Here is a 12,230-nt window from a genome sequence, read left to right on the forward strand (position 1 = left end):
GTATATATATATGTATATATATATGTATAAATACATCTGCCAGGGGCTTACATAATGTGGAAACACTCTGTAGCCATGGGGTTAATTGCACTTGGGGATTTCTAACTTTAAACTATATATAACCTATTGTTTCCACTTACATCTCTCTTGCTGAATGAAATTGTTTTTCTAAAAACCCACTCCAATATGACATCTATCTGCTGCAGCCAGTACAGCTGTTGCTACTCATACCTTAACAGAACCTCACTGTTTAGATCCAAACCATTCCTTCACACCAGTCCACTACAGAGGTTATCCCCTATGTTTAGAAAAAACTTGACAAAAGCATCATAAATATGGCAAGAATTCAATCTTGCAAATATCCTTCAAAAAGATTTATGCCAGACATTAGGAAATAAAAACACACAATAAAAAAACTCAATTACCCTTACATCCTCTGAGCTGTCAAGGAAATTCAGAAGTAACATGTTCAAACTAAACCTTCCTTGATTTGCTGCAACGATTTTTTAAACTCCTCAGCAGAAAAGAGAGAACCTGCCAGCTGGCTACACAATGCATTTAAAACTCTAAGACTGCTTTAACCAACTTCTTGCTGTGAGTGTTACATGTTTTTGTTTTATCTGGAGAAGAGGGGTTGTCTTTTTTTCCTCAAAAGGCTTTATTTACTTGTCCTCATTTGCACCACCAACATGTTTTCCCCAAAACTGTCCAAATATTTGCATTCATCTGCAGAAAAATGTTCACAAATCATTCACAAGGAAGAATCTGCTCTGTCCATACACACTCTGACTTGTTTAATTTAACTGGAAGTTTAGGCATGTAAGTCCTTGTATTCATGGAACAATGGAGGGCTTTCTGTCAACAGACAATCCGCCTTCAGGGAACATGTTTTTTGGCAGAAAATTATGTGAACCTAAATATGACCCCTTCTCCATTAAGGTGCAGAAACTTATTGTTGTGACTTTCTGGTTTTAACCAGGAACAGAAAATCTCTACGAAAACAAACCACCCCTTGAACACATTTTGGCACATAAAATTCAAAGAAACCACATTGTATCAGAAATTCAAGAAATGTATCTTTTCAGCCACAGTAAGTCAATATTTTGCTAAAACTATTTACTCTGAAATTACAGCTGCAAGCTTTCCAGGATGTCATCTATCAGCTTTGCACATCCAGACACGTTTCCCCCCATTTTGGTTGCCAAATAGATGAAACTCAGTCATTTTCAGTAGAGAGAGTGAGCTATTACAAAGTTGGAAAGTTTTGCCACCAATGCCCAGTAAGTCTGGCCTTTGACTAGGCCACTGTAACTCATGAATCTGTTTTGATCTAAACCATTTCAATGAAGCCCTGGCTGGATGTCTAGGGTGGCTGCCATGCCATAACCCCTCCCCATCCCCGCCCCCAGCCTCACATATTTTACAGTTATTTAACAGCTTTTCTTACCAGAGTCACCTTTATCCTCCATATTATGGAGGATCTAGATAGTCACTGAAAAAGAAAAACAGCCATTTCATATTCAACTTTTAAATCATGCAATTTGAAAACAAATTTGAAAAGTGTTTTATAATTGCACATTTTAAACATTTAAATGTTAAATTTGAAATGGCTGGTTTCCTTTTTTTAGTGACTCTAGGTCCTCCATAACCTTTTTCCTAGCTCCATATGTCTTTCCATCTACTCTAGTGAGCTTCCACATCCAAAGATGGAGTCAGTAAGAAGACAATGCTCTCTGATTTGGTGCCAGCAGCTGCTGAGCTCAGACAGGTGGGGCACATGCTTACCAAAAGCACAGATCGCATTTTAGAGAAAAGTGAATGTAAGATACAACTGCCGGCCATTTTGCAATTATTTAAGGCGACATTGCTTTTATACTTATCTTTAAACACTTTTCTCCTGATAAATCCTTGCTTTTTTCTCTACCTGTTCTTTCTTTGGCCTGCTCTTGTTTCTACTATTATTTGCAAATAGACATACAGAGGGTCTGTAGTATCATCCAAACCTGACGTCCAGTGAGAATTAATAGCCACATCAGTTGATTTTTCAAAGTATTTTCTATCCATATTTTTACTTTTTATACCACTGATTTCTTCAAAAAGTAAGGTTGTGGATTCTGATTTGTGCTATCACACTTCTGAGGTTTGATATATGTTATTTGCAACCTGTAGATAGAGAGAAAGGTGTAGTTTTGTTTCATCATAACTGACATTTCTATTTCCCAGACTTGCAGAAGTAAAGACCAATTGTAGTCTATGTCAGGTTTTTTATTAGGAAAGCTTGTTTTTGCATACATTTCAAAATATCTTTAGCAACACTAATGTTGAGATTTATTTTAAATGCTTATACTACAAATGCCTGTCAAAACAGTTTTCACCAGTTAGAAGACAATATAAAGTTAGTAAGGAAGTCTCCACAACCTGTTGTACGGTAATTTAAAAAGCTGCCACTCAACCTCTCTGTCGCAGCGAGCTATCCTGCTGTGCTAAAGTTAGCTTGTATACAAACATAAAAGTTACCCATTTTATTTCATTTTTTAACAGATTATTTTAATTTCTTTGTTTTGTTTTATTAATAGTTAGGTAGAAAACAAGAGATGCACAATGTAATTGTCATGGCATTGGAAGCTTATTATTTTATTAGCTTGATAGGTGATTGGCCAGTTTGAAACTGTCTTTTCCCCATCATCGAAAGCACCATACCCAGTCGCCTTCGAGGTCACTGGATAAGAATTTTCTTTGGAGTGAAGGTTATAACTGCAATAAGAAGAATATAAATAAGGCTCCTACCAACATAGTCAGGGCTCCACAGGTGCTAGTCAGTGGGCTGCTGCTCATTTTGTGCTTGAGCCGTTCTGGTTGTTTTATAGCCAACATTTTGAAAATAGAAAGTGGAACAATCCACCACAGGACATTTATTCCCACCATGGTGGTGTGCTATTAAAAAAGAGCAAACAAATTCTGAGGAAACTTCAGCAGAAACCAGAATGACTAAACAAAACGAAACTTTAGAATACTAACCCTTTAGCAAAGGCTTCTTGTTCTTTCTATATCGTGAGAAACATTTACTTCAAGGAGGACGTATTTCTTATATCTTTGGAGGCAGTGAAGCAACTCTAGCCCTAAGTTTTGCAATGTTTTAATTGCACATCTTTCACTGCATAGACAGATGTGCAATAAACAAATGTGACTAAATAATAATGTAAAAAGCTGTAAGAATGCTAATGTAAGGCTGCTATTATGAGAAGGTGCTTGACGGTTTATCCCTCCTGGTTCAGGATATATGGATGACCATACGGATGATCCTTTAAACAGGGAACACAACAATAAATTCACTGTTGGTACAAGCCAGCTAGGGTCAAACCATATAGATTACCTTAAGGTCAGGACAATAAAACACATCTTCTACTGACCATAAAATTAAATGTGATATATTCTTATTAAAATACTATAAATATACTAATTTTAAGTAGATATTATTTCTAAATTGACTTTAGTAATAATCCTGTCCCTATTTAACCATCTTGATCTAGGCAATACACAGGAAATCCTGATAAATGGAATTGCATGTGCAAGGGGTGCTAATTGTGCTCACTATTTCCATACAATGCTAAGGATGTGCAACATGGGAGCTCAAAATCCTTTTGTTTTTATTTTTTATAGCAGCAGAAAACTGTATTAAAGCAATCATGTTCTCACACACACGGTGTATCATAAATAAATATTCTGAGTCCGTCACTGCTGCACTTAAAGAAACGGAAATGACATAAGAGCTGTACAAAATGAAATTTCATTTACGGTAGTATGCATACTGTGTATACTAAGTAACAATAAAGTTTGTCTAAGTCTAAAAGTCTTCTTAAATATGGTTGTTAAATAGATTTGGAAAGGTGGATATCAGCAGGATAAAGGTGATAGCATGGTAAAAAAAAAAAAGGAGACCATTTTTCTCAGTTTTCTGCACCATTATCTAACCACTGACTTCACTCTTTGTAGCACAAAAGAAATTAGATACATTGTCCCGTGTTGTTCAGGGCTCCTCTTATTGCCATGTCTATGTCCTTCTAGGTCCTTGATTCCCCCTCAGCTATCTGTCGCTACCTGGATGACAACAGCTGCTCCGCCCTCATCATTCTGGGCTTTGTGATGATGTCACCCCTGGTAGTGGTGGCGGCAGCAGTGTTCTGCGGGCTTCTGAGGAAGTTTCGTCTCCTTCTTTTCATCCAGCCTATCGCCAGGGCCCGATACAGAGGACGACTGCTCGACTGGGTTGGAAACGTCCACGCCTGGGTGTGAGGAGAGGGGCTCAGCATGAGAAGTAGAAAAGCCAAAAGAGTGATCAGAGGACACAATGAAATTTACAGATTTCAATGTAAACAAGAAAACAGTGATTAGAAAATTCTCCCCTGGATAGTTTTCAGCCCCAAAATGTGAAATCAGTATGTATTTACTAACTATACACTAGTTGGTTACAAAGTACTTTAAATATTTTATTTTAACTAAATATTTGTTCTGTTATCAGTATTTATTTTCTGTTCTGCTAAAATAATTTATACCCAAAAGTAAATTACGAACGGCCAGTTAACCTTACTGAAAATTATGGAACAAATGTCTTATTATTATTACAAGGTATAACTCTTCTTCTAGTTAGTACAAAATATCTTTAATGGTTGCTTATTCAAATGTAAAACATATATGCTTTTATTATATATATTTTTTTGTTTTTTTGCTGTCATTTTAATATAACTTTCAATCAAAGTCTGCCTCCAAATACAACAGTTCACTCCTTTTTTAAAAATAGACGTATGAAAGCACTTTAAAAGAAGATTAAGACTTAAAAAAATATTAATAAATACCTCTGATATGAAAATGTTTTGGCTCCTGGACAATTATTGATTTCTACCAGTTTTGCACAAGTTTTTCTCTCTTTTTTGTGTAAAATAGCTAAATATCAGTCGAAATTGTCTTTGGAAACCACATTTTCAGTCTAGCCACGGATTCTTAGATCAAGGTTTTGACATTGATTTGGCCAGTTTAGCCTGTGGGTATGATTTGACCTAATCTATTCCATTGGAAACGCAGCTATTACATTCAGTAGCTGTGTTTCCATTAATCATCAAACTCTGCAAATTGTATATATGAAAATAAATCTGCCAATGGAAACACTGCAATAAAGAAGAGATCTTGGTTTTTGCTAAAAAAGTCTTTAGGCTTTGATGAGGTGGTTTTTTTGGTCACATCCAAATTCTTATATTTTGCAAACTGCAAAGGAAACACTTTTTTACAGCACATGAGTAACGTGATCTGCAGCTGGACTTTACTGCCTTGTAAAAAGACGAGGAAGGCTGGAAACAGCTTGAGGATGATGGCACAGCATATTTGTTTTCAAGAGACTTCGCCTGAAAAAACAAATTCACATGCAATTTAAACCGTATGTCTAATTTTAAAGACAACAATTGCAGAATTTGCATTTTCAAAACTAGCAGAATATTGACATAGTTTTGCGCACATTTCTTATAGAAACACAACTAATTTTTTATGTTTTCTTTTACTGAGAACTGTTTTCTTATTGTTTATCTGTGCTTGGTATCTATCGTGGTTCTTGTGTGTTTTGTATGTATTTAGTTACCCTTTACTGGTTATGTGTTTGCTGTCTTGTTCCCTTTGTGCATACTCATGATGTTGCTCCAACTCTCCAGGTTACAGCTGCAGTGCAGTCTGTTAGACTCACCTGCTTTCCATTATTACGCTGATCGCCTCCCCAACAGTTATGAGCCTGTCAATTTCCTCCATTTTACACCCAATGCTCTGGCTTTCTTCTCTGCCAGTTTGTCTGCCTGTTTTATTGTCCTCCCCTGAGATGTTTGTAGTTCCTCTTTTGGTTTTTGCACATTTTTGTTGAATCTTTCAATAAACCATTATCAGAAATGTAAGAATCCAGTTCTGCTTGTAGAAAGTTAAGCAAACCTTGTAGCAAAGCACAGAGCAAACCCAGAAACCGACCTCTGATGTAACCTTGTCCTTCAGGTTGCTTCAGGTGACACCATCGATTTAGTCAAAGCAAACTCTTAGTTATGCAGGTAGTGTCTTAAGGAAGAGGAGTATACAACCTTGATCGGTTATTATTGCCTCATTCTTAGACTTTAAAGCTCAATAGCATATATGAAAGTTTACCTTGGATGAACTGTGATGCTTGTTATTAAGATCAATTATCTTAGTCTGATGAGGTAAGAACTTCTGTAAGTAAATTAACTGTAGACTCAAATATCTATTGTTGGTAGCTGCACATTTTAGGTGTGAATATTGTATTTTATTTGATATATTGATTACATGCTGCATTGAATAGAACAGTTGAATGATGAAATTTATTTCATAATGCTAATATGGCTATAGTCACACGTTGGAGCTCTGAAGAGTCATTCCAAAGGTAAAAGAAAACTGTATAGCAGTGAACACAATGTCAAACACACAGCTGTATCGCAGGAGATACATCAAAAATCTTGATACAAAAGCATCTTTAAATGAACCCCAAAAAACGTATTTTAATCATCTATTTCTTTGTCAACATTTATTTCCTTCTCTTTTCATCCTTGTTAGACATCCTCTTAGAAAATAAAATTAAATTGTTTACTGTTTTCCCTCTTGTCACTATTCTGCCCATTTTGAATAAAAAATCCTGATTGATTTTAATTCACTCATTTTTATATAATTTGATGCTTTAGAGCATTTTTTAGTCTAGTAATGAAGTGGCTAACCTTGTTTTGTTTTGCTTTTTATTAGACTGGATAGAGATCATTCTATTGTTAGGAGCTCATTGTAAGCCTATTCTTTGCTAAATATTTCAGTTCAGGGTTAAAAACAAACATATTCTGACCTTCCCTCCATTAAAATAAAATGACCAATTTTCTAGGCCTTTCTTTCATTTGTTGTGGCGTCATTCTGAAAGGTTGTCATGATGATTATCCGTTTTTTATTTCCATTTTCTAAGGAGCGGATCTACATCTGAGGGACAGCTCCAATATGGGAATGTAAGAAACAAATGGGAAAAATGCTCAAAAGCGATTTAAACCATTTGCAGGAAAGGTGTCTTTAAGTTGTTCATTATTGCAGTTGCTGATGAAAGCATCAAAAGTGAGTTTGCAACGGGAATGGTTGTGCTGTGTTTGCAAGCTCTATTCAGTATTTTGACTCTGCTTCTCAGGAAACACATTAAACAGACGACTAAGCATATATAGAGGATTTGAATTTAGTTTCTTCTTGAAGAATAATAAGGTTTGATGGAACCAGTCATCGATGATTACTACCAAGGCATTGCATTTTCATTTTCCAGTAAATCAACACAATGTACCGTATAGTAGATGAATCATCCAGGACAATTTTATTGCCTTTCCCATCAGTTCCGGATGGTTTTTATTTTTTAAGCTTATTGGATGCTACTGAGCTAAAAACAGGAGATGAGGGTAATAATTATCCCTCCTTTCATGCGTACCTTACCACTAAAATAGGAAGTTATATAAAATTGAAAACAAACATTTTCTTTCTCCTTATGCCTCATTTCTTTATGTTAGTGTTAGTGTTAAATTCAGCTGTTTTCTCACTCACTGACTGCTTGTCTAAAAGACTTTCTTTTTAAGGGAATCCAGAATTTTTTTGAAATACTCAAGTAAGAGTTAAACCTTTTTGGTAAAAAGGGGATCATAACATCTGATTTATTCATCCGATAGGCAAAATGTAGTTATGACATATTCAGGTGTTGTAAAGACTAAAATAAAGATAACGAATACTAATGATAGAAAAAAAAAAAACTCAGAAAAAAGAAACACTTATCTCAATAATAAAATTCAAGATTAAATGTATAAAACCAATATTTTCACTATCCACTGTATATATTGCTTAGAATAAGGTAAACTACTCCCACTGACGATGCACACTTTTTACTGATCTTCTCTACCTACAAAAAGTTTAGTTGATTGAAATGCATAATAATTCGGTTACCTTCATGCAATTCTAACAATAAACTTTATGTATCTTATATAAATACAATCATTAGTTTTACTTCTAAGTAGGAATATTTTATTATTACTAACTAAATAAACCTAATGATTATATACTTCAAGAAAATATGCTGCATTACACAAATAAATGTGGATCATGTGGGGTTTATCTAATAGGTTTGTGTTAAAATGATCTGAAAAAAGCAAATGGGAATTTGTTTTGTACTGTAATAAATGTACATAATTTCAGAATTAGGGTAAAACATTTCTGTGAGGGTATTAAATTTACAAGTCTAGTACCTGTGAAAACAGAATGAGCATGTCAAACTGAAAAAATATCTCCTGAACACATTTCTTAATTGGTTAAATTTTATTAGAAAATTATTCTTAAAAAAAAAAAACTTTTTGGTTTTTAGACCGGAAAATTGCACATAATCTTTAAAAAAATATAAGCAATCCATACAGAAAAATGTCTTGTTGTTTTTTTCAAAATTTTCTTCCCTCCATTTTAGAACCTAAAAGTTGAAATTGCACAGTGGTTCTTCAATAAGGGCAAATATCCTGTGGTGGATAGTTGTTCATTTTTTCTTTTTGTACTTGGTACTTTCTTCTTGGATTGAAGTCAAAAATGGCTCTTTGGACAGTAAAGGTTGTAGAACAGTGATACATTTGATCCAGGCTTATACTCTAAGTATATAGTAAGGTTTTGGACATTTCACAAAGACTTTGTATTTTTGTAAAATCCATTACTGAAGTTCCATTAGTTGTTACCAAGCTAAAAAAGCAAAGCCTTATAGGAATGTCATTACGTAAAGCATCAGCAATACTTGAAGGAAAGAATAGATATCTGGGAAACGTAAAGCTCAAGAAAGAAGACACTGTCCTTCTCTTTATGATAACCTGAACCATGATGATGAGAACAAGCAGCATGTTGGACAAGGCAAGCTGTAGAAGGAGACAGTACAAAAGAAACTAAACAGAAGCCTGCAATTTTCTGTTGCGGGAAAGTAAGGCTGAGTGTGCATGAGAGTACAAGTAGAAAATGGACAGAGAGAAAAATGGCTCATAGGACTGATTGTTTATACAAGGGTGCTTTAAAAGGAAGCTAAGAGGAAAGGACCAAAAAATCATAAAAACCACTGCATCAGGGGTTTATATTGCCTGTACTGTAAATGTGTTCTCATCTTCTCTATTGTTTTAGAGCAATGACCTCATTTTCAGTTTACAGCTGCTGTGCCAAGATTCACATTGAAATGTGAGAAATAAAAAACAAAGGGGATGATCTCCCCCATGATTGCCTGTGATTTTGTGATACAAGGCCCTAAGCAGTGAGGGTGATCAGCTGGGATTATTACTATTACTTAAAAACCACTGTTACATTGCTCTCATTTTACCCAGCAATAAGAAAGCATGTTGCATTTAGTGAACATGTGCTCAGAAAGGGAGATTTAATCCATCAAGTGTTGGACATTTGGGCAGATTTAAGTCTTCAGCACTTCTGTAATAACATGTAATACTACTGGTTATAAAGACCTTCTGTTTTATATATCTATATAAGATGGATAGAAAAAGAAAACACAAATGATTTTGTCTTTTTAACTAATAAAAATATCAATAATGAGGCATGCATCTGCATTTAGCCCCTTTTAACTTTAAAACCCTTAAAGAAAATCCTGAGAGCAAATTGCCTTTATTGGTCTGCTTGCTTCACTGTTATCACTATGAATTTTCAACCACCCCGTTTTTCAGCATCTAGACCTCTATAATAGATCTATTATCTCCCCTAATGTTCTCTGGTATCTTTCGGAAGAGACGCCCTGTATCTGTTTAGCACTCCAAATGATAAATAATATTGTTAAGCATAATTACTCCACTGTTTATTTTAGAAGGTAGATGGCAGATTAGAGGATCTGAAGTTGCAGTAATGTCCTCCATCTTTGTCATACATTGCGCTGGATTTGCTTTTGTTTACTTAAGATCTTTTTGTAATGTCTTCTGCAAAGATTCAGGTGGGTCTCTGGTCCATTAGCCTCCAGGCTCACAGGACTTCATTGTGTTCTGCAGATTGTATGGAATATATAAAATATTGAAAACACTTTAAGACACTAACTAAGCTTTAATTCAATTTGTAGTTTTCCAGGAGCCCTATAGCAGGCAGAAAACAAAAAGAAAAAAAAAAAAAGATCCAAAAAGTCCCCCTCTGAACAGCCAGAGGTGAACAGCCTCTGGCTCTGAAATTTTTCTAAGTCCCACCGCTGTACCAGGGGTCTGGCTGTGAAATTTTTCTAAGTCCCACCGCTTTTGCAGGCGGGCTCAGGGGGTGTGCTCTGTGGGTAAATAACTTCGGAGCATGGAGGAAATGTGCCTTTTTAACACAGAACCAGAGTCCTGGAGGTCAAGGGGGCTTCCCCAGCAGCCTGCCCGAGGAGGAGGCCTCTCAGGCGGGCAGAGCATGGGTGGGAGAGACCCCCCCTGGAACCAGCATTCCACAAGCTCCAGGGAGCTAGGGCTGTTGCAGGCGGGCTCAAGGGGTGTGCTTTGTGGATGAATAACCTCTGACCCTGGAGGAAATGTGCCTCTTCAACACAGAACCAGATTCCTGGAGGTCAAGGGGGCTTCCCCGGCAGCCTACCCGAGGTGGAGGCCTCTCAGGCGGGCAGAGCATGAGTGGGAGAGACCCCCCTGGAACAAGCTTCCACAAGCTCCAGAGAGGTAGGGCTTTTGCAGGCGGGCTCAGGGGGTATGCTTTGTGGATGAATAACCTGGGACCCTGGAGGAAATGTGCCTTTTCAACACAGAACCAGATACCTGGAGGTTAAGGGGGCCTCCCCAGCAGCCTGCCCGAGGAGGAGGCCTCTCAGGCGGTCAGAGCATGAGTGGGAGAGACCCCCCTGGAACCAGTATTCCACAAGCTCCAGAGAGGTAGGGCTTTTGCAGGCGGGCTCAGGGGGTGTGCTTTGTGGATGAATAACCTCGGACCCTGGAGGAAATAGGTTGTTTTAAAGCAGAACCAGAGACCTGGATGTCATGGGGAGCCTCTGACCAGCCAATCCGAGGAGGAGGCCTCTTGGGCGGATACAAGATGCTTGAAGACCTGGATGAGTTAAAAATGAATAAAAACTGTTTAAAAAGGGAATAAAAACAAAGTAAACCTTCTAAAATTAAGAAAACACATCAAAGCACTAAATAATGGAAAGAAAACCTTGAAAAAATAAGAAATAAAGCCAAAAAAGCAAGTTTAAAAAAGGTCTGTCACCTCACCAGGGGCCCGGATCGTCGAAAAATTTCAAAGTATGCCGTGGCGAGTATAGGCCGCAGGAGGAGTAGCCCCTAGCTACGTAAGACCATGGAGGGATTTTGGTTATTTTGAGCCCCTGTCTATTTCAGCAGGATAGTAGGAGAGTGACTTTCGAAGAGCAGGTTTGGAGAAATGATAGAGTGTCACCCGGGAGAGGTCCCGGTCCCCGACGAGTCACAGACCACGCGGGTCTTCCACGCTCACTCTCCCCTGATCGATTGGCGAACGCGGCCTGCCATTGGAGGGCCTCCGTCGGCCCCCGGCTTTGTACGGACGGCTTCTCCAGCCTCGACTCCTAGGCCCAATTGGATGGGGACGGTTCGCAGGCACCCGTCCCCGGACGGCGGCCTCCCTTTTGAGAAGCGAGACCGAGATGCCCCATCAGACCCAGCGGTGGATGCGTGCGTTTATCAGATCCAAAACCCATGCGGGATGGGCCGTCCAGTGGCCCGCCCTGGCCGCATTGATGATTCTAGATAACCTCGAGCCAGTCGCTGGTCCTCCGTGGCGGCGACGTCTCTTTCGAATGTCTTGCCTTATCAACTTTTGATGGTATGCTACGTGCCTACCATGGTGACCACGGGTAACGGGGAATCAGGGTTCGATTCCGGAGATGGAGCCTGAAAAACGGCTACCACATCCAAGGAAGGCAGCAGGCGCGCAAATTATCCACTCCAGAAGCGTTTACTTTGAAAAGATTATTGTTCAAAGCAGGTCCGGTTCCCTGAATACCGCAGCTAGGAATAATGGAATAGGACTCCAGTTTTATTTTGTGGGTTCTTGGAACTGGGGCCATGATTAAGAGGAACGGCTGGGGGCATTCGTATTGTGCCGCTAGAGGTGAAATTCTTGGACCAGCTCAAGACGGACGAAAGCGAAACCATTTGCCAAGAATGTTTTCATTAATCAAGAACGCAAGTTGGAGGTTCGAAGACGGATAA

General features: G+C 38.1%; 1 protein-coding gene across 1 annotated transcript in view; it reads left to right on the forward strand.

The window, feature by feature from the left end:
• tmem88b (transmembrane protein 88B) overlaps positions 1-4,513 on the forward strand; it is an 11,042-nt gene extending 6,529 nt beyond the window's left edge. Inside the window, exon 3 of the mRNA XM_015376078.1 lies at positions 4,066-4,513. Coding sequence (XP_015231564.1) covers positions 4,066-4,293 — 228 coding nt within the window. The 3' untranslated portion in view covers positions 4,294-4,513. The remainder of the gene's footprint in view (positions 1-4,065) is intronic.
• Positions 4,514-12,230: the final 7,717 nt, after the last annotated feature.

The sequence above is a fragment of the Cyprinodon variegatus genome, unplaced genomic scaffold (genome assembly GCF_000732505.1).
Source record: "Cyprinodon variegatus isolate N-32 unplaced genomic scaffold, C_variegatus-1.0 Scaffold129, whole genome shotgun sequence".
NCBI lineage: Eukaryota > Metazoa > Chordata > Actinopteri > Cyprinodontiformes > Cyprinodontidae > Cyprinodon > Cyprinodon variegatus.